Below are 24,526 nucleotides of genomic sequence, written 5' to 3'. Positions count from 1 at the left end.
ACCTGCGGACGTCAGTACCTTGATCCATCCTCTGAATCACGTCCCAGGACGTGGGACCGACTGTAGACGCAGAGATTTAAGTTATGGTGGCGCGGACGGTTCCCGAGGCTCCGACAGTTCGATCAGTCTCAAGTAGTAGTAGTAGTCGTCGAGGCCTTTTCCCTCCTCTGCATGATAATGGACCATCTACCACAGCAGGAAGCTGTTCTCACCCCCCCACATGCGTCCTTTTTGAAGTGTCCTTGAGCAGGACACCGAACCTCCGTCCCTCTCATCCATTTTCATTCCTCTCTGGCAAAGAGCTCTCGAAACAAGTGTCGGCTTAAAGGCCTCAAACTGAAGCTGTAAATGGAGCCAGGGTCCCATCGCCTGCATCTCAATGAAGACCTCGAAGTGAAGGACGAGGTCAAGGGGGTTCGGGGCAGGAGAAGGAGAGAGAGAAGGAGAGAGAAGGAGAGAGAGAAGGAGAGAGATGGAGAGAGAGAAGGAGAGAGAGAAGGAGAGAGATGGAGAAGGAGAGAGATGGAGAGAGAAGGAGAGAGAAGGAGAGAGAAGGAGAGAGAGAAGGAGAGAGATGGAGAGAGAAGGAGAGAGATGGAGAAGGAGAGAGATGGAGAGAGATGGAGAGAGAAGGAGAGAGAAGGAGAGAGATGGAGAGAGATGGAGAGAGATGGAGAAGGAGAGAGAAGGAGAGAGAGAAGGAGAGAGATGGAGAGAGAAGGAGAGAGATGGAGAGAGAAGGAGAGAGATGGAGAAGGAGAGAGAAGGAGAGAGATGGAGAAGGAGAGAGAAGGAGAGAGAGAGAGAGAGAGAGAGAGAGATGGAGAAGGAGAGAGAAGGAGAGAGATGGAGAGAGATGGAGAGTGAAGGAGAGTTTCATCCCTCCATCCATCCCTCTGTTTTCCACCACTTCTGTGGATCTTCATCAATTTGGCAGCAGAAGCAGTGAACCTCATCCGTCCTCCTCCTGCAGCTCGTCCTGGGATCGAGCCTCAGTCTCTCCTGTGTGTCGGGCTCCTTATAAACAGCCACCAGGGGGCCGTGACCTCCTGTGTGCTCTGCAGCAGATGATTCTGACATGAACCCATGAGCCCAGCACTGACCTGATATCCTGCCCACTACCATCTGCACCGTTCTGCTCAGACCCTTCTGTTTCCATCACATGGAGCAACTTGCACATAAACATTGTCCAGAAAAACACTTTGTCTGGAGCCGACGACTTGAGCAGACGTTTGGTCGGAGTGAAACTCTAACGTGATGAACGAGGCCATCATCACCACAGAAACACGATAATGTCCATGAACTCAGAATACTGAGGCTTTCAAACGCCGACTGGAAAAGTGCATAAAGTACACACATAAATACTGTGTGTGTGTGTGTGTGTGTGTGTGTGTGTGTCTGTAGCTATACTTCTCTCCCCGTCTGTAAATAACTTGTCTGCGACTGACCAGACGTTTTGAATCTGGCGTGTGGTTTCTCCGATGTGATTCTGTGCAGCTTTACGACAACAACAGTGTGTAGAGAAAAAAACTTTCAGCCTCGTACTCGGTATTTTTAGTCCTGAACAAGACCAGAGTTTTTACATCTGCACTATTTGTGTTTCAGTGGTAACAATAAGATTTGTCCAAACAAGACAGAGTCTGGAAATACGCTGATGATAAAACTGTCTCTCTCTCTGTGCAGTCTACCTGGGGGTGACCAGCCTGAGTGCGTACCAGGTGAGGATGACGGGTTTGTGCGCCCAGTGGCAGCCGCACCGACACGCCAACGCCTACAGGGTGGTGATCGAGTCCCTCCTCAGTGAGTACAACCATGGGTTCTTCACACCACACAGGTTTACTCATCACGTATCTGATTTTACTTTATGATAAATAAAAGACAGTGTTTTAATTTACACTGTGAACCTCGTGTGAACTGTGAGTCCAGAGGGAGCTGACTTCTGACCAACAACACGTGGACACTTCACATCTCACATTTTGTGTATTTCAATAAAAAGGCAATTAGAAAATGTTTCATTCAGCTGTTTACGTGACATCATTCACAAAGGAACGAAGCAGTATAAAACTCTTTGGATGCGTCTAGTCTTAAATAAGACTAATAAATAATACAGATGGAGGACATGTCTCCACTTGCAGATGTGGGCCCCTTCAGGCACTCGGCACATCTGGCCCAAAACAGATGTGAGCCCAAAGTTTCCCACTTGTAAAACAGCAAAAGTGGATAAAATATCCCAAACAAATGTCTTGTTTGGACCCGTTGGTGGACATGTGGTGTTGCTGAGGTCCTCACGGTGTGTGTGTGTGTGTGTGTGTGTGTGTGTGTGTGTGTGTGTGTGTGTGTGTGTGTGTGTGTGTGGGACAGTGTGTGATCTGCACCAGGTTACACACTGTGTCTGAGGAATCAATGAAAGGGTTCCAAACGTTTATCATCGTTGAAGATAGATATTCCTGGATTCTGTATTTACAGTCTGTGCTGCAGCTGAACAACAAATATCCCTCTGAGATGATGAAGATGTTAAGGTGGGGGGGGGGGGGGGGGGGGGCCTCTGGATTATCTGCTGGATTCTCAGCGGAGCCTGACAAGGTCGTTTAACGTGGCCGTGCATCACTCGTGTTAAAGCTGTAATTCTCCATCAGGCTCCTACGCTGCGTCTCTGCAGAGGGGGGGGGGGGGGGGGGGGGGGGGGGTCACATGCTTTCATTAGTGGGAGTTTCAGTATGCGGCGCAGGGAAAGTGTCCAGTCGGCTGAATGCTCAAGCAGCTCGCTGTGACAGAGTTATCGTTGTCTCCCATCACAGAGGCGCTGAGCGGTCTTAAAGGTTTAACTGTGCAATCACACACTGAGCCGCTCTGTGCTCGGCCCACGTTCACATCCACCGTGTGAGGTGACACAACGACAGACACACACAACGACAGACACACACAACGACAGACACACACAACGACAGACACACACAACGACAGACACACACAACGACAGACACACACAAAGACAGACACACACAAAGGTCGACATCACGTCTGACAAGAACTCACAGGAATCACAGCTTGTGTGTCAGTTCAAAAGAAGAGAAAAATAGAAATAGATGAACTATATAAAATATCTCTTTGTATTTCAGAAGGAATTAATTATAATAAGTTAATGTGTATAATCACTGTTAAAAACAGAGTTACAAACTGCTTTATAAGTCACATTAACAACAAGACGTTTAAATACAAACAAAAATAAAATGTAATATAAACTCAAAATGAAGATAAATGCTAAAAAACACAAGACATGCAAATAAGACAATGTAAAGTCACGTGTAAAAATGTCAGATTTTAATTGTTTCTCAGTGATTATTTGAGACATTTCAAAATGGAACGAACACGAATCCAGATTCTTTAGTGTGCTCACTAAGTTACAATGTGACACCAGAACTAACCAGATCCAGAGAAACTATGGAACAAGTTAGTTTCCCCTGAGGAACCAGATCAGGCCGGCGTGTTTCTTCTCCCCCGGTGAAAAGCAGAGTAACCAGGATGTTTGTGTTTGTGCAGACGGACAGAAGCAGGAGACCAAGCTGAGCGGGGGAGCCAGTCGACACTGTTTCAACAACCTGAAGCCCAACACGCAGTATAAGATCAGCGTGTACGCTCAGCTGCAGGACGCCAGTGAAGGACCGGCAGTCACTGCTGTGGAGAAGACACGTACGTACACACACACACACACACACACACACACACACACACACACACACACACACACACACACACACACACACACACACACACACACACACACACACACACGTATGAAGACACAGAGTTACAGGTGAGGAGTTGAAAGACAGTTTGATGTCGACAGCAGACGACTAAATGATACAGGGACTGAGGTGACAGATCTGAACGTGGTGATTTTAAACATCCTGTGTTTGATCTGTCTTTGATCTGTCTTTGATCTGTCTTTGATCTGTGTGGTCTGAGTCTAATTTCAGGCTCATATAGAACCTGGTGACGGTTTTATTATTTAATTATTTAACTAATTGCAGGTTTTTTTGTGTATGTGTGTGTTTCTTGTGTTTTTAGTACCCGTCCCGACTCCGGCGCCGACCAAGCCCCCCACCACCACCGCGCTACCCACAATCCCCCCGGCTAAAGAAGGTAAGAGCTGATTTCATGTTCTTGTTTTAGCTAGTGTACGTAGTGTATTCGGTGTTAAACACATAAAATCTACAGATCGTCACCAGCCTCCGATGTGAGTAGAGGAACTTTAATGAACTTCACACGTTTTCAGTCGTTCACAGTTCGAAGCCTCGAATCAATCAAGAGTTTGCTCTCTCTCTCTCTCTCTCTCTCTCTCTCTCTCTCTCTCTCTCTCTCTCTGTCTCTCTGTCTCTCTCCCTCTCTCTCTCTCTCCCTCTCTCTCTCTCTCTGTCTCTCTCTCTCTGTGTCTCTCTCTCTCTCTCTCTCTCTCTCTCCAGTCTGCAAAGCAGCCAAAGCCGACCTGGTCTTCCTGGTCGACGGCTCCTGGAGCATCGGTGATGAAAACTTCCTGAAGATCATCCGCTTCCTGTACAGCACGACCGGCGCTCTGGACGGGATCGGGCCGGACGGAACTCAGGTGACGCTGGTTTCTCACCACACGGTTCGACTGAGGAACCATATTTATGTTTTTATAATAGAAAATGTTTTATTCTACTGATGGCAGTGATTAACTGAACATATCAATGTTTAAATGTTTTGTTAAAGTGAATGAAGTGTAGTTGTAACAGCTACAACCTTCACGATAGAAAATGTTTCATCTGTAAACGACTTGTAATTTGAAAGAATTGATCATTTCCTCTTTGTAAAACCTGTTTTGTTGTCGACCTGTTTTCCTCTGCGACAGGTCGCCATGGTCCAGTTCAGTGACGACCCTCGCACCGAGTTCAAGCTGAACTCTTACGGGGACAAGGAGCGACTGCTGGACGCCATCAACAAGATTTCCTACAAGGGAGGAAACACAAAGACGGGTGAGAAAGACGAGATCTGACTCGATTGAAAGATGCTCGACTCGTTTGAGCGTCGGACTGAGTCCCCGCCTCATCGCTGAGGAGAGATCACATGATCCCGACCGGCTGTTGGACGATGAATTTCCCACATGTCGTTCGTTTTGGTCGTCGGTCTTCAAGTTGCGATATAATTCCCACAAACTCTAATTTTCTCACTGCGTCTTTGAGACGTGTGAAAACACAGAGAAGGTGAAACCAAGACATGGAGGACAGGCTGGTGGAGCTGGGGCAGCATCAAACCTGCGGGTTCCATGTTTCCTATGTTCCTAATTTACCGTTCAAATACAACTCGGTGAAGAGAAGTTCAAGAGGCAAAGTTAAAACATGTGATTTGAGCGTCGTGTTAATTACACAGCAAAACATCTTGAGAGGTCCTGAAACTGTTCTGTGTTTCACCACTAGAGGGCGGAGTCACAACATCCAGAAAGGGATCCAGAGAGTTTCAGGTTCACTGTTTGTAATTTATTTAACAATAAACATAATGATAAAATGAAAAGTACAAGTTTAAAGTTCATTCATCTGATGACGCTGTCACACGTCTTCATCACCGTGCTCGCCAAACGTATAGATTAGCCCCGCCCACACCACCTGAAGGGGGCGTGTGCTCACAAACACAAATAAAAACATCAGTGAATAATGTGAATATAGATAAACCTGAACGCGACTTTTTATTTCAGGAACCTCATTGTGCAGAAACTGTGACAAATACAGTTCGATACGATAGAGTCTCAGGAAGTAGAACAACAATGTGCACGTAACAGAAGAAATACGACTCCCCCCCCCCCTGAGGAAATCATTTCTCAACCCGAGACAGAAACTGTGTGAGACCAATCAACAGCTTCAACACACACACACACACACACACACACACACACACACACACACACACACACACACACACACACACCTTCCTAATGACAGTATCAATACGTATTGAGCAGCAGGAAATGAAATCTGTGCACAAACAGTGTGCGGCTGCTCGTGTGTTTTGTCAATAACACGTTTATACAAGAATATGTTCATGTTTGTGTTCACACCTACAACCTCATGGTGTGTGGGACAGTGTCTGTGTGTGTGTGTGTGTGTGTGTGTGTGTGTGTGTGTCTGTCTGTGTGTGTCTGTGTGTGTGTGTGTGTGTGTGTGTGTGTGTCTGTGGGGAAGCAGTGTGAAGTGAACTCATTAATCAGTGTTTACAGAGCAGCCAGTTCGTCCTGCGGCTCCGCGGCTGCAGAGACAGATTTGTGTCCCCCCCCCTGCTTCTGTCACACTGTAGAACACTAATCCCCCCCACCCCCCCACCAGCGCTCAGTCACCTCAGTCTGCAACGCAATTAAGAAAACGTTCCCTGGTTGGTGGAGTGTTTGATTCCTGGATCTGTTTCAAACACCTGCTGATACTGGATGTCTTTGTGCAAATGTAGACGCCAATCAGGGGCCGCGGCGTCCGTCCTGGATCGCACGTCTCGTCTCGTCAGGTCTCGTCTCGTCACGTCCTCTCACATCTCGCGTTGTCTCGTCTTGTATTGTCAAGTCTCGTCTCGTCTTGTATTGTCAAGTCTCGTCTCCTCTTGTATTGTCGTGTCTCGTGACGTCTCGAGTGGGTTTTTAACGATGAAATAATCAATGAATCGTTCCTGTGTGAATTGGTTGGGTCTGATTGGTGGATCTGTCCGTCCAATCAGGTCGAGCCATCCAACACGTGAAGGACAAGATCTTCACGGTGGAGGGAGGAGTCAGGAGGGGAATCCCCAACGTCCTCGTGGTCCTCACGGACGGACGATCCCAGGACGATGTCAACAAGGTTTCCAAGGAGATGCAGACGGAAGGTCAGAGCAGGTTCATTGTTCTTCATGGATTAACTTCGGTTTCAGGACTCAGTCTAAACTCTGGATGTTCTGTGTGAAGGTTACATCGTGTTTGCGATCGGCTTCGCTGACGCAGACTATGGCGAGCTGGTGAGCATCGCCAGCAAACCCAGCGACAGACACGTCTTCTTCGTGGACGACCTGGACGCCTTCAAGAAGATCGAGGAGAAGCTGGTGACGTTTGTGTGCGAAGCCGCCACCGCCAGTGAGTAACGTTCAGGTTCACCAGACCAGGTTATAGACAGCACCTTTACTTTCAATCCAAATTCATGTGTGTCTCTCTGTGTGTGTGTGTGTGTGTGTGTGTGTGTGTGTGTGTGTGTGTGTGTGTGTGTGTGTGTGTGTGTGTCTCTCTGTGTGTGTGTGTGTGTGTGTGTGTTTTCTCCAGCTTGTCCTTCGATACCAATGAGTGGCAGCACAACACCAGGTGAGAGACACACAAGAGAGCACAGTGGCCCCGAGGACACACTGCAACAACACGCTGCACATACACACAACACGCTGCACATACAAACAACCACACACACACTCTGAAGGAGTTGTATTTCCTGGTGTGGTCAGGTTTCCGTATGATGGAGCTGTTCGGCCTCGTGGAGAATCGTTACAGCAGCGTCTCCGGTGTTTCCATGGTTCCCGGCACCTTCAACACTTTCCCGTGTTTCCACCTGCACAGCAACGCTCTGCTGGCTCAGCCGACCAGGTACACACCGAGCGACGCAGACAAGAGGGCAGGGAGGACCTCCGGGATGTGTAGGGGGCGCTCTTGAGCTAGTTCAGAATGAATGGGCGTCTATGGAGCTGTAGAACCAACACAACACGTTAATAGGTCAAAAATATTGATATTATTTCTATATGATGGTTAGAAACAGAAGATTTACTTCCACTAGATTAGTTTAGATTTTAAATCGTAGCGAACAACCTTTCTGTACGTGTGACATCACAAACCACCTGACACTTTACGTGTTCTTCTGTTTGTGCGAGCCGAGAATAAAGAATAAATAAACCACCACGAGCAATTAGCAACTCCGAGTGGTAAATACTTAACGGACCAATCAGCACGTATTAGCAGAATGCTAACGTGAGATTAGCTAAATCTTCCGTAATGTGTGAATGAAGACACATTATTGATTGATACTAAATGAGCAAATATTAAAATTCTTAATGTAAATAAACATTTAAGCCGTTTAGCTGAATTCAGGAGTGGCTCACTACTGCCCTCTAGGTGAATTCCAGATGTTTTGTGTACAATGGGATGAATACGATGTTCTTTATACCCCACCTGACAGGTTCCTCCACCCTGAGGGTCTCCCCTCCGACTACACCATCAGCCTGCTGTTCAGACTCCTGCCCCACACCCCCGAGGAGCCCTTCGCCCTGTGGGAGATCCTGAACAAGGACAACGAGCCGCTGGTGGGAGTCATCCTGGACAGTGAGTCCAGAGCACCGTCGTGAAGCGATCATATTCCTACAAACCAGTCGCGTCACGCAGGAGGTTGAAGGAAGAGTCTGAACCCTGATCTGATCTGATCTGATCTGAGTCTGAACCCTGATCTGATCTGATCTGAGTCTGAACCCTGTTCTGATCTGATCTGAGTCTGAACCCTGATCTGATCTGTTCTGATCTGATCTGAGTCTGAACCCTGATCTGATCTGATCTGAGTCTGAACCCTGTTCTGATCTGATCTGAGTCTGAACCCTGTTCTGATCTGATCTGAGTCTGAACCCTGATCTGATCTGTTCTGATCTGATCTGAGTCTGAACCCTGATCTGTTCTGATCTGAGTCTGAACCCTGATCTGATCTGATCTGAGTCTGAACCCTGATCTGATCTGAGTCTGAACCCTGATCTGTTCTGATCTGAGTCTGAACCCTGATCTGATCTGATCTGAGTCTGAACCCTGATCTGTTCCGGTTTGGTTTGAATGACCAACAACAACAAACTTTGCTTTAAGGCCATCAAATATCTGTTTGGAGAAATATCTCAAATGTTCCCAAATTAAATTAAAAATAACAAAGTAAAGGTGGTTGGATGTTAGAGTTACTACTTTGTTCCTCGTGACAGTAGAACAAGTGCTCATTAGTTTTAGTGAACGTTTTCCTTCACATCCAGTTCTGACGTGTGTGTGTTTCGTGTCGTCCTGCAGACGGAGGAAAGACGCTGACGTTCTTCAACCACGACTACAAAGGAGACTTTCAGACGGTGACGTTCGAAGGGACGGAAATCAAGAAGCTCTTCTACGGGAGCTTCCATAAGGTCAGAATCAGACACAGTGACGAAGCTGACGAAGCTGATGAAGGCTGCGAGGGGGAGGGAGGCGGGGCTGGATGTGAGAGTGACATCAGCTGTGCAGGGTCTTTGATTGACGGGTCGGTCTAATCAGTCATTCAATCGTGTGTGTGTGAGTGAGACACATTTCTCAGTGAGGTCAGTGTCCTACGTTTGTCAGTGGTTCCCAGACTAGGGATCGGATCTCCTCAACAAATTCAATCATCAAAATGATGCCTCGACGCCCGCGTGCCTTTGTGCATTCCTATACGTTGGTATGGTTGTTACTCAGTACATCCACTAGAGGGCAGCGCAGAGTCGACAGTGGCAGAGGTTGTGATAACGTTCCTCTTAAAGAACGAGGTAAAAGAGGCGTCGCTGTAAAGAACCAACTCACCAGCTCTCGTCTCACTTAACGGTTACACTGCCCCCGGGGATTTCCTGCGGTACTGCTCTGTTTCGGCTGCGTTTAATTCCTGGAAACCTTTAAACAGCGTGAAAGGTAGATCCTGTAGGTGGCGGTAATGCACCTTGACGTTGGCTGCCACCCGCACATAAACCGAACCATGAAGAAGAACGTAACCACGGGAGTAAATCCGTCTGACGGCTCCAGTCGTACGTTGAGTTCAGATTTAGAGTCCAAATTACAGAGCAGCGTTTACGACCCGTTTTCTTTCGAGCTGTTCGTGTGTTTTGAATTTTCTCTTTGCCAGAACATTTTTACACTTTAATTTGCACTGTGAATTTTAATTGTAACCTATAGAAAAGTGTGTGTGTTGAGCTTGAAAGCACAGATCAGATGGAGTCTCTCTCTCTCCTGATCCACTTTCATGTTGTTGGATTGAAACGAGCTCTTTGGTTGAACCTGACCTTTGAACTGTTCATCACACTGATGCAGGTTAAAGAGTTTTCTCCCTGATCAGCGGAGGACGTTCAGTGAAGTGGATTTTCAGTCTCTTCATATCTGGAAGATGGAAATCTGCTTTTTTACTTGACAGGTTCAGAAATAAATAGATTAGTTGTTTAAAAACTGGAATAAAGGTCATTTTTTTAAACTAATGAAACGACAATAATACGACTCTGCCTCTGTTTATGAATTCATACTTTCTGATGTAAATCCAACAGTTTCCAGGCTGTTTCCCTAGCAGCACGTCACAGGGAGGGGGCGCTGTTCTCCCACAGGATGCAGATGGAGAGGAGGACGTAGTGAAACACTGTCGTCCTCTGGGACAGAAGAATGTCCTGAAATTAGATAAATGATGGATTTATAACCGTCGAGCAGCTGCAGAGTCAAACTGACGTCTGATTCTGTGATTGTCATGTTTTGACGTTAAAAATAAAACTGTCTCCTGTTGCAGAAGTTCAGTTTCTCTTCAGCTTTCACTCTTTTTAAATAAACTCAGTGCGTGACGCACTAACGTGTGTGTTTCCTCTCGTGCAGCTTCACATCGCCATCAGCAAGACGAGCGCCAAAGTGGTGATCGACTGCAAGATGGTGGCGGAGAAAACCATCGGCGCCGCGGGAAACATCACCACCGACGGGCTGGAGGTTCTGGGCCGGATGGTTCGTTCCAGAGGGAACAAGGACAACTCTGCACCGGTGAGAAGGACACACACACACACACACACACACACACACACACACACACACACACACACACACACACACACACACACACACACACACAAATAGTGTTGCAGCTTCATATTCAGACTTTGTTTGTGTCGTTAACGTTTTGTCGTCACAGTTCCAGCTCCAGAGCTTCGACATCGTCTGCAGCACGTCGTGGGCCAACAGAGACAAGTGCTGCGAACTTCCTGGTCTGGTGAGGTCAAAGTTCACGTTTCTGTTTAGAGAACAAGCTGCGTTTCACTCTGGTTTCCTCCTGAACACAGAACACACGCTGCTGTGACACAAACAAAATCTCCCTCTGATGTAAATATGGTGCGAACGTGAGGGTTTTCAACGTCAGCGTCTTCATCAGGTCACATTTCATCTTCATCTCTTTGTTTTTATGTTGACGTCATCGTCATCAACGCTGTGAACATCCAGAGGAAAGAGGTCGACTGTCCGGCTTTACCCAAATCCTGCACCTGCACCCAGGACAGCAAAGGGCCCGCCGGCCCCACTGGACCCCCAGTGAGCTCACACACACACACACACACACACACACACACACACACACACACACACACACACACACACACACACACACACACACACAAAACCCAGCAGCATCTCATCTTTCATTAACTTTTTTTACTTTAGTGCATTTCAGCTCGTTCTATCTGCTTCAAACTCATATTTGTCATATTGCTTGTGTCAGTGCACACACAAACACACACACACACACACACACACACACACACACACACACACACACACCGTCACAGACACACACAGCTGTGGATTGCAATGTGTTGACTGTGTGTGTGTGTGTTAACAGGGAGGCCCTGGAATCAGAGGAGCCCGAGGTGATCGTGGAGAGCCAGGCCCGGTGGTGAGTTGTGTTGTTGTGTGGTTACCTGTCTGGTAACTTTCTGAATTGTTAGCCTGTGGCAGCAGCGTTCTCACACCACACACACGTCTTCCTGCGTCGTAACCACGAGCAGACAGGTTCCCTCAGTAGGCAGGTCCACACAACTTTATTTATAATCACACAGAAGATACAGTGACTGAGAACGTATCGTAGAGAACGAGAGGAACAGTATCTTCGATTATTTCAGACCAGACGAAGAATAAACAAAAGCAAAACGAACGTGAAGCTCGTGTGTTTCATCATGAGACGTCTCCAACAGTTTGATTCCGACATCACACAAACCTCCGTCCTCAACAGGAGGACGGAGGTTTGGAGGAAACCGGTTTCTCAATCGTCCTCATCATTGCTCCAGTTAGCATAGCTTCTCGAACGTTTCATGTTTTTTATTTTTAATCATTACTTTTAGGGAATAATACAAATTCTTTACGAAATACACATTATTTACGTTGTCTCTTTCTGTCTCTCCAGGGGCTGACCGGTCCAGTGGGTGATGCTGGTGTACCAGGACCTCAGGGGCCCTCGGGACCACAAGGACACAGCGGACGCTCCATCATCGGACAACCAGTAAAACATAAAACACACTCCTACCATGACCAGTACACACCTGAGTAACCTCACTGGGAACTACTTTATATATATTATATATAGTCGACTGCACGGTATATTTAATAATTCAAACTGAATGTGTATTATTTGTACCTGCAGGGGGCGCCAGGAGAGAGAGGGCAGAAAGGTGAGGCCGGACAACAAGGCACACAGGTAACTTCACTTATCAGAGGCACAGATTCACTAACATGTTTAGAGTCTGAATCCGTTCACGTGTCACACTGAGACCGACGGTTCGATCTCTGTGCTCATTCCTCCGACAGCAGAGTCAGATCTGAGGTCAGAGGTCAGAGCGTCACGATAACAAGTCGAAATATCAACACCTGCTATTAAAGCAGCACTGTGTAACTCCAGCTGAGCAACAGCGCCCTCTGCAGACAGCTAAAACAAACCAACACTGTATATCTGTTACTGAGCGACAGCGCCCTCTGCTGTTTCAGGGACTGGCTGGTCGAGCTGGAGCTACAGGCAGAGAAGGACAACCAGGACCCAGAGTGAGTCGCACAACATGAACACAACATCACACACACACTGTCGATACTACTACAGCTGCTGATTGCGCCGTGACACCTTCTGCAAATACTGACGACAGTGAAATCAAACAGGAACCAATGAAATCAGCTCTTTAAATATCATCAAGTCAAATAAACGAATCAGACGAGTTTGTGATCTGCTGCTTCACAGGGCCTCACAGGGAAAGACGGCCTGCAGGGCAGACCGGGGCCCCCGGGCACCATCGTAAGTGACAACATTTAGAGTCATGGAATTTAGATTTATTACATCATCTCATAATTATTAGAATAAATTGAAATTATGAGATATAGATTTTACTTGTCTCGTAACTTTTTACCTTTTATTTTATAATTTAGATTTAATCTGCTAATCTTGACTTTTATCTCATAATTTTGTTCCTGTATTATTTTATACTCTAGCAGAACTTGTTTGTGAAACATCTATTTTAATCCCTAATTGTCTTTGTGTAACTTCATATATTCATGTTTGTGTGTGTGTACTTTCATGTTAGAGTGAGAGCACGCTGGAGTAAAGATGCTCGTACGTGTCGATAAACGATCCCAGTGAATATGTCTCTGTCTTCACGTCTGTCTGTGTCTCCTCAGGGGACGCCAGGGGCCCCGGGGGCTCCAGGAAACACCGGCGCTGTGGGAAAACAGGGCGAGCTGGGACCTCCGGTGAGTCTGTCGGCCAATCAGACGCAGGAGACGACACAATAGAGCTGCCTCCGCTCATTCATCCGTTCATGTGTTTGCCGTCACCTGACGAAAGCTGCTGTGTGAATATCCAGGAAGTCGTGTCAGTCAGATTTAGCAGATTCAGAGAGCGAGGGATTAAGTGCTTCCTGTCCGGACTCGGGTCCGAGGGCTCGTCTCGCTCACGTCCTGAAACCGGCTGCAGAGCGTCGAGCTGTCACGTCCTAAGCCGTTAGTTCCATCATCGCTCCGAGGAAACAACTGATCCTGATTTCAATGTCCTTTATTCTTCTGTCAGGGTTTGAAAAGACAGGCATCACATCCTGTTTTTACAGGTTCAGCAGCGATTCATTCAAACATAATTATGATAATTCTAAAATCCACATTCAAATGACTAAAAGCAGCCGAATCTGCGTCACCTCCTCTTTGTGCTTGAGTCAGTGTTTGTTTGTGTGAAGAGTCAAAAGTGACTTTATCCAGATGTGGACACTTTTCACATCCCGGTGGTTTTTATCTCTGTATTTGAAGCAGATGAAGGATTTTAGTCGTCGTCGTCTGGATCTGAAGTTTTCAGAGAAACGAGCTGAGCGAACGTTAGCAGCAGCTCAGCCAATCAGAGACGAGTCAGAGAAACACTGAGTTCTAACTGGAAGCTGCTTCATTCACTGGTTTTACTGGTTTGATTAAATCCCATGATTACATGCTGCTTTATTAAATATATTATTATTTTGACCTCAACAGGTTAAACTGCTTCTGATGAGCAGGCGGATTCGGTGCTGTCTTCAGTGTGTGTGTGTGTGTGTGTGTGTGTGTGTGTGTGTGTGTGTGTGTGTCTGTGTGTGTGTGTCTGTGTGTGTGTGTGTGTGTGTGTGTTTCTGCTGAGTGTGTAACATTTGGTAAATGTAATGTAAATCTGGACCGCGGCGTCTCAGCCTGAATGCGATTCAGTGGGAGGTGAAACAAACTGCTGACAGGCTGCTTTGCGTCGCTGTGATCAGACGCTGTCAGGCGTGTAATTACACACGCGTGTGGGCGGACGACGAGGAGCTGTGCTTAACTAATTATCAGTGTTGTCAACTGCAGACGTGAAAGTGAACGAACTGCAGGAAAACAAACAGATAATGAAACCGTTTGCATCAGGAGGTTTTGTTCAGGTCGACAAAGCTGAAATCTTTGACTTGTTTTGACAGTTTGTTTTATTTTGTATCTTTGATTCTGACAAAGGCACAAAACTCTTCACTGGAGCCTGAGTTATTTAGTCGAGTTAAACGAAGGACGAGAACAAAGAACAGCATCAGGTTACAGAGCTCTCAGGTGTGAACTGTGTAAACCAGCTCCTCGGGGGTTTTAAACATCAAACATCATGTCCACATATTCAGTGACTTCATGTTCCTTCCACAAGAATCAACAAAAGACGGAAAGTTATACGTTTCAGAGCTTTAACGTTCACAGTTGTGAGAAGATAAAATGAAAGGTTCCGGCTCAGCTGGAGAATCTTTCTGTTTTCATTCCTGCTCGACCTCAGGAACCTGAACCGCTTGGTTCCTCCAGACCTCCACAGTTTGACTTGCTTTGTTTCTCCTGGTGTCATCGACTCTTCTGTGTTGCAGGGCTCTGCCGGAGGCAAGGGAGAGAAAGGTGAACGGGTAAGTGTCTCCGTCCGTCAGGCAGAGGATTTAAGACTCAACTTAGAATGATCCGATTGTTTCTCAGGACCGAACAAAGATCCTGAGCAGAACCGGTTCAGGATCTAGAGCAACGTGTAATGAAATGACACAAACACCATAGTCACTGGTTTTCGTTTGGGAAAAGTTCAGTTTACATCTGCAGATTGAAAACTATGTTCCAGTTTACATGATATTTACCAACTTTCATCACGACATGTTGGTCGCTGCTGCAGCAGCTCCCACCTCAGTCACTGTTCCAGTCTTTGAAAGAGTCTGGAGATACTAACAAATAGGAGGTGTGTGTTCAGGGCGACCTGCAGTCATCTGCGTCGGTTCAGGCCATCGCCCGGCAGGTCTGTGAGCAGCTGATCCAGAGTGAGTGACAGCAGCGTTTAGTTCTCAGCCACTTTCATTCGTGATCTGTTTGTTTGTTCACGTGTTCACCTCCCGCTCTGTTTCAGGCCACATGGCGCGATACAACTCCATCCTGAACCACGTGCCCAGTCCGCCAGTGTCCATCCGCACCGTGCCAGGGCCCCCTGGAGAGCCCGGTCGCCAGGGAACCCCGGGGACCCAGGGAGAGCAGGGGCCGTCAGGGAGACCCGGATTCCCAGGACAGAACGGGCAGAACGGGCAACCTGGAGAAAGAGGTAGGACGGTCGAGACCGAGATACACGAGGAGAGGGTTAAAGTTCACATGGAAGGAAGAGAAACCTGGAGTTTAGAGATCTGGATCTCATCCATCTGACCCAGTTTACATTTCATCTCCATCTTAAAAGGGTCAGAAGTTATGAGATGATATTAGATGTGTGTGTTCCTGAGGGTTAAAGATTTTCTACTTTTTAAACAGGTCAATCAGGAGAGAAGGGGGAGAAGGGATCTTTAGGAGTCGGAGTCCAAGGCCCCAGAGGACCCCCAGGACCCCCTGGTAAACTAACCTCCAGCTCACTTTTACTCATTCATATGGTGGAGAAAAGATCGAACATTCTTCCTCCTCCTCCTCTTCCTCCTCCCAGGTGCTCAGGGTCAGGGCAGACAAGGAAACCAGGGTCCATCAGGGCGACCGGGGAACCCTGGGGCCTCTGGTCGGCCTGGGGTCCCTGGTCCTGTGGGCCCTTCAGGGCCCTCGGGATACTGTGACCCCAACTCCTGTGTGGGCTACAACGTAGGAGGTACGTATACCTGAACACCAAAGTTTGAACTTGTTCTCCTGTGTCTAATGTCTGTACACATCAGCTTGTTTATATTGTATTTATAATAAATAAGTCAAACTGTATATTTGAGCATGAAGGTGAAACGTTGAATTCCTCTGGTTCCTCTGAGTTAAACGTCTGCATGCGACTCAAATCCTCCGCCGAGTATTTGAAGGTGAAACAACCTCAAATACAATCACACACTGAGAAGCAGAATTCAGTTTTAATGACAGCAGCTGTGTGTGTGTGTGTGTGTGTGTGTGTGTGTGTGTGTGTGTGTGTGTGTGTGTGTGTGTTACGTTGCGTCATTGATCATTCATGATTTGCTCAAATCCTGAATATCAGTAAAACGTCCATTAATCTGAAATGAGTAAAAACTAAAAACAGAAATTGTCTTTAAGCAAAACTATGTGACAGTTACTGAGCAACAGCGCCCTCTGCAGCCTAATGTGGAAACAGCACACTCAGGTCCTCTGGTCATTTGAACAAAATCAATTAAATCAGATTCACATCCTTTGGATTTGGTGGATGAAGGAAAATCTTGATAAATCTTTGAAACGGTGAACTGAGCCTTTAAGCTGCGGCTGCATGTTTAGAGTCGCACAGTAAATCCCTGAATTCTGCTTCTCAACACGACGAGTGTGTTTGTGACGCTGCTCGGAGGGTTTTCTCTTACAGGTCTCGCTCATTCAAACTACAGCGTCACTCAGAGCTCATTTCTAATCACAACACCTCATAGATATCAGTCCACACACTGTGTTTCCTCTGCCTCTTCCAGAGGTCGAACAGCTTCACAGGATTTACCACAAACATCACTCAACAAAGAATCCTACATTTATTCAGTTCATTCTCAAAGTGATATTTCTAAAAGAAAACCCTCGGCGAGTCGTCCGGTGAATGCATGACTGTGTTAATATTTACTCTGTGTTGAGGTCAAAGGTCGCACACCGGCCTAAACCGTGCTGTGCAGCTCGCGGCCTGCGGGGGCGCCATGTGAGTAACGTCTGCACGACTTTGTGTCTCCGCCTCCGTCTGTGACCTCTTGGTAACCCTCAGTATCTACTGACTCTCACACGTCGGGTCCTACTGAAGATGTGAATCACTAGAATCCAGACTGTGTGAGGTGTCGCCACAGATGTCGTCTCACTGGTTGAACTGGACTCTGACGTCTCCTCACTTCTTCTTCTAGATTACGATCATCCGATCCCTCCCAAACAACAGGCTTCACTGACTCAGTATTAATGTTTAATCTCTTTTGACGTCCTAAAAGTCTGCAAACTGCACGACAGCCGCTGGAACCGGTTCTGCACGTTGCTTTAACCCGAGATAACTTTACTTTGAAAGATTTCACTTGAAAACATTAAATCAGCTAAATTGCGGCAGTTTGAACTTAACAGATAACAAGTCTAATACTTTCCTGGCAGAACGTAAAGACATTTACACCAAGATTCTCTCATTTAACTCATTGTTGCTTATTCTTACTTTGAAATTGAAAACTGTTTGTCTTGTTAACTGTTGGTAACATTTGCTAATCATCTGCAACCCTTGGTAACCCTTGGTAACTCCTGGTATTTCTTGGTAACCCTTTTTAACGCTTAGTAACCATCGGTAACTCCTGGTATTTCTTGGTAACCTTGGTAACCCTTGTCCTTCTGTGTCTCTTGCTCCTTTCTTCTTGCCCCGCCCCTTCCTCCTGTCTCGCTAACCCAATCAAAATCCAAACCAATGCCTCAACATTGCTTCCTGTGGTGGCGGGTCGGCCATCTTTGTTTTGGGCGCTCACTGACTGTCTGCCTGTCTGGCTGGTGCACTGCCGGTCTCGCTGCCTGGTTGGTGCGCGACGCAGAGGGTGAGGATGACACTCACGGCGGCGCTGTCCCCGCAGTGCAACTGCCGTCCAATGTTTTCCAGAACTACGGCGAGGCCGATGAGGACGACCCCTACCGCTACTACCAGCCCAACTACCCAGCCCCCCGGCCCGTGTTACCTGACGACCCCGCGTACGACCAGGACGACATTGAGCTGACGTCGCCCGGCGTCCGCCGCAGCGCACGGAGCCTGGAGGGGGAGGAGCAGAGGGTGGGGCCCAAGAGGAGGCTAAAGAGAGGAGGGACTAACTAACTGAGAGGAGGTGATTGGAGGACAGAGGGCCACTAGCTGTTTCTGATTGGACGGTTTGGAGCCCTCATGGACTAATCAACAAGTGCCTGACGTGGAGGGTTTGATACGGACATCGGGGGGGCGGGGCTATTTGAACTAATCTATGCCAACGAATTAACTCTGAGAAACAGTTTGATGTTGTTTTTGTGATTTTTGTCTCAGTGGAGACGCTTTAAAAAAGGACGGAGACCGACGTGTCTCCGTGGAAACAGCATCGACTGATTCGTCTTCACATCCAAAGTTTCTAAAACAAAACGTCTAAAAGTAGCAGCTGATTATTGACCTGGTTGGTTAAGTGCCTCCTGATCGTCGTTCCGGAATCTTCACTGATGATTGTGTTGTGTTGTGTTAATTCACTGCAACACAACAACAAACCGACACTCGTCATGTGTGTGTCTGTTTCAGTTTTGTGACAGCAGACGTGTCGGCTGACGTCAGGTTTAACTTCACACTCGATTAAACACAAACTAAATTCAACAAATACTCATCTGATACTACAATACTACAATGTGTGTGTAGATTTTATCTACACACACATTGTCACACACTTTACTGTATCTCAGTCGCGCTAACAGCTAATGTTGTTAGCTTTGAAATAAAAAGCTTTGGACACAAAGTTATGTATCAACAATATTTATAACAAAATAAAAGTTGATCTTTTCGTAACGAAACCCGTTTTCATCGGGTCTTTTTTTAAACCCAACAAAAAAACACTATCTGCTGTTTGATTTTAATGTTTTACACAAAGACTCGAAATAAAGATGGACGACATGACATCTCCCAAAAAGTGAAGCCAACTCAGATTTCAAACCCTTCTCCTCCATGTTGGTAGATGGGACCTAAAAAAGATGGTTTCTGTCATTTCAGGTCGTTCTTATCTCACTGATGTTTGTTCAAGATATAAAAACAGGCTGAGACGTCATGATTGACAGCTGAGCCTGACTCAGGATTGGTCGAGCTAGTGCATGGGCGGGGGGGTCACTGCTGCACTGAAGTCAAAAGCACACAATGGCCGTGCACGGATATTTTGGCTTCATTTTTATGGGAGGAAGTGGAAACGTGTCGTCCAACTTTATTTACAGTCAATCTTTGTGACAAAGCCCCAAAAAACGATCAAAGACATTTCCTTTGATCTGTTATAAAAACTAAAACTTAAAAATCTGAGTTTCTTTTACGTCTTTTTTTAATTGTTATGGTTCCAATTTTTGCAGCTCGTTAGAAAACAGTAAAAACTGTTATTTATGTCATTTATTTTGCATGGTTTAGTTTTTCCCCTTTTTCCTGTGATGTATCGTTTCTTTAGTTTCATGGAGCCACAGACACATTTTACTGTTTGGTATAAAGACCATTTTATGTCAGACGTGTGCAGTTATTGTCGCAGTGTTAAGCTCACGCTAGTGTCGCTCTGTTCCTGAGAAGAAGTGAGTTGTAAAGACAAACTGTAACAGCTCAACATGAGAGTTATTATTATATTTCTTTGTAAATGTGTTTTTGTTGTTTCTGGATGTTGAACCAGCCGAGGCTGATTTCATTCTTACCACTGACAGCTGTTTCCCTCTGTGTCTGCATTTTGTTTTCTTATCTTTGGATTTTGTCACATTCATCATGAAGCTTTGATTTCATTTGAGCCTCCATCTGTCCGGGTCTGGATTATTAATTTTCCATATTTTATGCAGAAAGTAGAGACGGAGACATTGTGCTCTGTTTGAAGCTGAAAGTCTTCAGTTGCATTTATTCATTTGTTTCACTGCTGGAGACCAGTTGTGTGAGCAGGTCCAGTTGTTTGGAAGAAGCTGCGCCTCATTTATTTACCTCTTGAAATGTGTTTTTCCTTTTTCTAATTTTGTCTGGAATTCCATGTTCCTCTGAGGCCTTCAGGTCTGTGAGGAGCAGACACATGTTCCTCTGAGGCCTTCAGGTCTGTGAGGAGCAGACACATGTTCCTCTGAGGCCTTCAGGTCTGTGAGGAGCAGACACATGTTCCTCTGAGGCCTTCAGGTCTGTGAGGAGCAGACACATGTTCCTCTGAGGCCTTCAGGTCTGTGAGGAGCAGACACATGTTCCTCTGAGGCCTTCAGGTCAGTGAGGAGCAGACACATGTTCCTCTGAGGCCTTCAGGTCTGTGAGGAGCAGACACATGTTCCTCTGAGGCCTTCAGGTCTGTGAGGAGCAGACACATGTTCCTCTGAGGCCTTCAGGTCTGTGAGGAGCAGACACATGTTCCTCTGAGGCCTTCAGGTCTGTGAGGAGCAGACACATGTTCCTCTGAGGCCTTCAGGTCTGTGAGGAGCAGACACATGTTCCTCCTCGGACCAGCTTCTTTCAAATATAAAATCAAGGAAGTAATTTATTTTTTACTTGGTATTGATTTTCTCAGAACAATAAAACTGAAGTACAACTGTTGCTGCCGTTTGTGTGTTTGTGTTTGTGTGTGTGTGTGTGTGTGTGTGTGTGTGTGTGTGTCCTTCAGTCGTTGGGGAAGTCATTCCTGTGCGTCACCACGGTAACGTGCATGAAAACATGAGGCCTGTTTGTACGTGACTCTACTTTCAGAACATCTGTCAGAGACAAACAAAGAAAAGTCCTCGCAGTGACCTTTGACCTTGACACTTGATTGACAACTGAAGACGAGAGATCCTCCTTGTTCACAGTGACTTACTGCTGCCCCCGTGTGGTGAAGGGCTGAACAACAGACGTCAGACTCTTTTTCAGAGGCTGAAGATGTTTAGTTTGTTTTGAACAGTTTATTCAAATAAAATAAATCACAGAACAGATGATCAGTAACATTAGTAGAACAAACAAAACACATGACAACTAAAATATTCAGTAACATAAACCCACACGGATCTGAAACAGATGTTTAATATGTTTTCAATACATGAGCAAACATTTGACATCTGTAGGAACCAACTCTGACTTTTAGGTTTAGCATCTTGTGATTGTGAAACAGTGTTCGCAAAACTCTTGTTCTTCGAATTAAAAATAATAACAAAAACATGTTTTGAGTCTGGACGTGAACGTAAAGCTGTGATTGGTTGAATGGTGGAAACTCTCGACAGACCGTCACTGGTCTGATTACGTTTCCTCCACAGAGCGAACGTAACCAGGAGCCATGTGTGATGTTCATAACAACAGGGAAATCTTCTGTAATGTGACACATGTGCTTCACATGATCATTAAGAGCAAAGGACATGAGATCCAGTCGTCAAATCGAATCCTCCTGACTGAAGCTCCTGATCCGAGAGAAACACAAGATAATAAAGAGTTGGTCATGTGAGCAGGACGACAGACGAGGGTTCAACACGTTGAGAAGAAGGATAAGAATCTTTCAAACAGAGAAGAAGCAAATTAATACAAACAAAAGATTAAAAAGAAAAGGATAAAGAAACATAAGAAAAGCATTGATTGATGGAAACGTCTTTTTCTCTTGTTTTAAACAACTTTCAGCAGAAGATGAGTTTGTGAAGTAACAGTGATTTTATTCTTTTCCTCCAGCAGGTTTGAGTTTCTTCTTCTTCTTCTTCTTCTTCTTCTTCTTCGCTGCTCATCAGTAAATCACCTTCCTCCCTGATGCTTTATTCATGGAGGAGGAGGAGGAGAGTGATGACTGATCCATTTACATTCAAATGAACTGAGGATTAATGTATGTGTGTGTGTGTGTGTGTGTGTGTGTGTGTGTGTGTGTGTGTGTGTGTGTGTGTGTGTGTGTGTGTGTGTGTGTGTCAGACTCTGTGAGTTGTGTTGTTGATTTAGTTCCCATTTTGTTTAATTTGTGGGTATTGTAGTGCCACGCCACAAGGGGGCAGTAGCATGTTGGTGAAGGGTCACGATAAAATGGCTCTTACGCAAATAGAGCGACAATTAAATCACAAACTATATATGTCATTTTTTCTTATACAGCACAAATACTACACAATCACTAACAACATTCTGGCAACGTAGGAATGACAAGGACAAAACTGACGGTTTGTGTGTCGAGAACTTATTGTCGCGAATCCTTTCAGCACCGCGGCATCGGGCCCGTTAGTCACTGAGTGTGTTTGTGTTTGTGTTTGTGTTTGTGTTTGTGTGTTTGTTTTGGATCCAATTGAAACCAAACTTAATTTAACGTCTATCTAGATTTTTTTGTTAGGAGGAGGCGGGGCTTATGACCAACACTGCAGCCAGCCACCAGGGGGCGATGACTGAGACACTTGAGCTGCTGTAGTGGAGCTGCTGTCCTCCATCTTTATTTAGCGGCTGGAGGGGAGGAGCTTCTGGTGCAGCAGGATGGTCTCTCTCTTCAGTCTGTGGTGGAATCACATGAACTCACCATATGTTGTGTTCAGGTGTTTTTTCATCACCGCCTGGTGTCAGTTGGCAGCTCCACCGGTCGACCGGTGACTTTGAGCGTCTCCGTCTGCAGAGGTCGTCTCTCTTCTGTAAAACAAGGACTCGCTGCTGTTTGGCTCTGATCCGTCTGAGCAGGGTTTCCACTTTCTGGCCCAGACACAAATCAGCATGTGTGAACGAGAGCGGAGCCGCAGACGGACCAGAGCTCGTAACCTCTGGAGGATCCAGCAGCTCCGGCAGCCAGTGCAGCAGCTGGTTCCTCTGTTCGGGTTCTGTTCAGTTCATCTGTTGAAATGAGGAGAAAGAACAAACGTGTGCAGAAACGTCCCTCAGCCTGTCAGACACTCACCCATCCAGGATCTGTCTGATGTAGTCCACAAGGGTTGAACCGCACCGAGAGGCCCCGGTCCTGTTTGCATCACCTTCGTGTTCTGCTGCTGCATCGTCACTTACTTTGCTGCTTTCAGACCTGCACTGAACTCTGGAGCACCTCGGCACATTCTCCGGAGGCGCTGCATGTGAGAATCAAAATGTCAGAGTGAGAAGCTCCTGACGTTCTGCAGAGTTCCTCCAGCCAGGCCCCAGGAGAGCTCTGCAGAACGTCAGGAGCGTTCTTGGTGATTGGAGCCGACGCTGGTGTCGATGTCCTGAAAACAGAAGCACGTGATCTCTGCAGCAGAATAAAAAGGTAACGTCCTGCGTCCGCCTGCTGCTCCACCTTCGCCTGAACTCCTGCTGTGTTGTTTCTGTGTGAAAGAGAAACTCAGCAGATAGTCAGGACCCAGTTCTCTGGAGTTCAGCTTGGGGCTTCATGCTGGGAGATGTTGGCCCCAGAAGGATCCGCCTGTTGGATGGAAGACCCTGAACTTTTATTCTTCTTTTCAGTTGCGACACACTATGGGCGGTGCGCTGCTGCCTCCTGCTGGTGGACCGCCAGTTAATCTCTTCTCGAGATGCAGGTTAATTCCTGGGGGGAGCAGACAGGAGCCTCCATGTCGGTTCCAGCTCTGAACTCAGACCAGTGAGCAGCAAGAACAAAAAGCTGCTGAGTCACTGCGGCTGATCAACAGCTTCCTGTCAGTGTATTGATTCTGTGTTTGTGCTGTAAACCTTCCCAACTCAGCGTCTGGACTCAAACCTCCAGACTCACTGAGTTTCATGTGAAACATCACGTCTCAGGTTCGGCCTCATTATGTTTTAATCAGAAGTGATTCCTCAGGATTGTGTTTTAAAAACATACAGTTCTTATAGCACAGTAAATATTTGAGTGTCTGTAAACTGCAGCCACTCTGTCAAACCTAAACCCCCCCCCCGCGGCCCAAAGTGCTGACACCAAATAATGACTTTTAGTTTTTCCTTTTTCAGGCGACTCTATTTGATTAATTGCAGGACAGAGTCCAGCCGCTGTCTTCAGGACAAACCAGGGACAAGTCACAGCGTCAGAGACACCTCCGAGCTGAAAACTGCTTTCACTTCTATGAAACCTGCTAAAAGCCTCGTTGTATTTCTGATGTCCTTCTTTTAATTGTCACTCTTTTGACAGATACATGATTTCTTGGACTCAGGTGATATGCAAATCCTCTCCCAGGATGTGTCACACATTTTCCTGGACTGAAAAATTCAAATGATGCTGGCTGGTGATTAGATGTGATTAAAAA

The 24,526-nt window shown here is 46.4% G+C and overlaps 1 protein-coding gene and 1 long non-coding RNA gene across 9 annotated transcripts in view; one reads left to right on the top strand and one right to left on the bottom strand.

Annotated features, from left to right (window-relative positions):
• Positions 1-18,604, top strand: part of LOC117770532 (collagen alpha-1(XIV) chain-like) — a 64,280-nt gene extending 45,676 nt beyond the window's left edge. For 4 of the 8 annotated variants that reach the window (XM_034600068.1, XM_034600067.1, XM_034600069.1 and 1 more), the window contains exons 23-48: positions 1,684-1,800; positions 3,541-3,690; positions 4,069-4,143; positions 4,464-4,603; positions 4,871-4,994; positions 6,715-6,858; positions 6,938-7,102; positions 7,286-7,324; positions 7,459-7,597; positions 8,184-8,326; positions 9,041-9,150; positions 10,604-10,762; positions 10,911-10,988; positions 11,216-11,302; positions 11,610-11,663; positions 12,171-12,266; positions 12,408-12,461; positions 12,749-12,802; positions 12,993-13,046; positions 13,427-13,498; positions 15,127-15,162; positions 15,492-15,558; positions 15,645-15,833; positions 16,034-16,111; positions 16,200-16,355; positions 18,223-18,497. In XM_034600068.1, coding sequence (XP_034455959.1) covers positions 1,684-1,800; positions 3,541-3,690; positions 4,069-4,143; positions 4,464-4,603; positions 4,871-4,994; positions 6,715-6,858; positions 6,938-7,102; positions 7,286-7,324; positions 7,459-7,597; positions 8,184-8,326; positions 9,041-9,150; positions 10,604-10,762; positions 10,911-10,988; positions 11,216-11,302; positions 11,610-11,663; positions 12,171-12,266; positions 12,408-12,461; positions 12,749-12,802; positions 12,993-13,046; positions 13,427-13,498; positions 15,127-15,162; positions 15,492-15,558; positions 15,645-15,833; positions 16,034-16,111; positions 16,200-16,355; positions 18,223-18,497 — 2,855 coding nt within the window. Of the gene's footprint in view, positions 1-1,683; positions 1,801-3,540; positions 3,691-4,068; positions 4,144-4,463; positions 4,604-4,870; positions 4,995-6,714; positions 6,859-6,937; positions 7,103-7,285; positions 7,325-7,458; positions 7,598-8,183; positions 8,327-9,040; positions 9,151-10,603; positions 10,763-10,910; positions 10,989-11,215; positions 11,303-11,609; positions 11,664-12,170; positions 12,267-12,407; positions 12,462-12,748; positions 12,803-12,992; positions 13,047-13,426; positions 13,499-15,126; positions 15,163-15,491; positions 15,559-15,644; positions 15,834-16,033; positions 16,112-16,199; positions 16,356-17,565; positions 17,677-18,222 lie in introns of those variants that run through there. The other 4 variants (XM_034600075.1, XM_034600071.1, XM_034600072.1 and 1 more) reach the window with 3 other exon arrangements.
• Positions 18,605-19,808: 1,204 nt separating this feature from the next.
• LOC117770534 lies at positions 19,809-20,932 on the bottom strand. Its single transcript, XR_004615409.1, has 2 exons — positions 20,792-20,932; positions 19,809-20,383 (listed from the first exon to the last, which is right to left on the bottom strand). It is a non-coding gene; the product is annotated as an uncharacterized LOC117770534 (long non-coding RNA).
• Positions 20,933-24,526: the final 3,594 nt, after the last annotated feature.

This window comes from Hippoglossus hippoglossus, chromosome 11, assembly GCF_009819705.1.
Source record: "Hippoglossus hippoglossus isolate fHipHip1 chromosome 11, fHipHip1.pri, whole genome shotgun sequence".
NCBI classification, from domain to species: domain Eukaryota; kingdom Metazoa; phylum Chordata; class Actinopteri; order Pleuronectiformes; family Pleuronectidae; genus Hippoglossus; species Hippoglossus hippoglossus.
The sequence above is the reverse complement of the archived record's forward strand: the minus strand, read 5'-3'. Positions and strand labels throughout refer to the sequence as shown.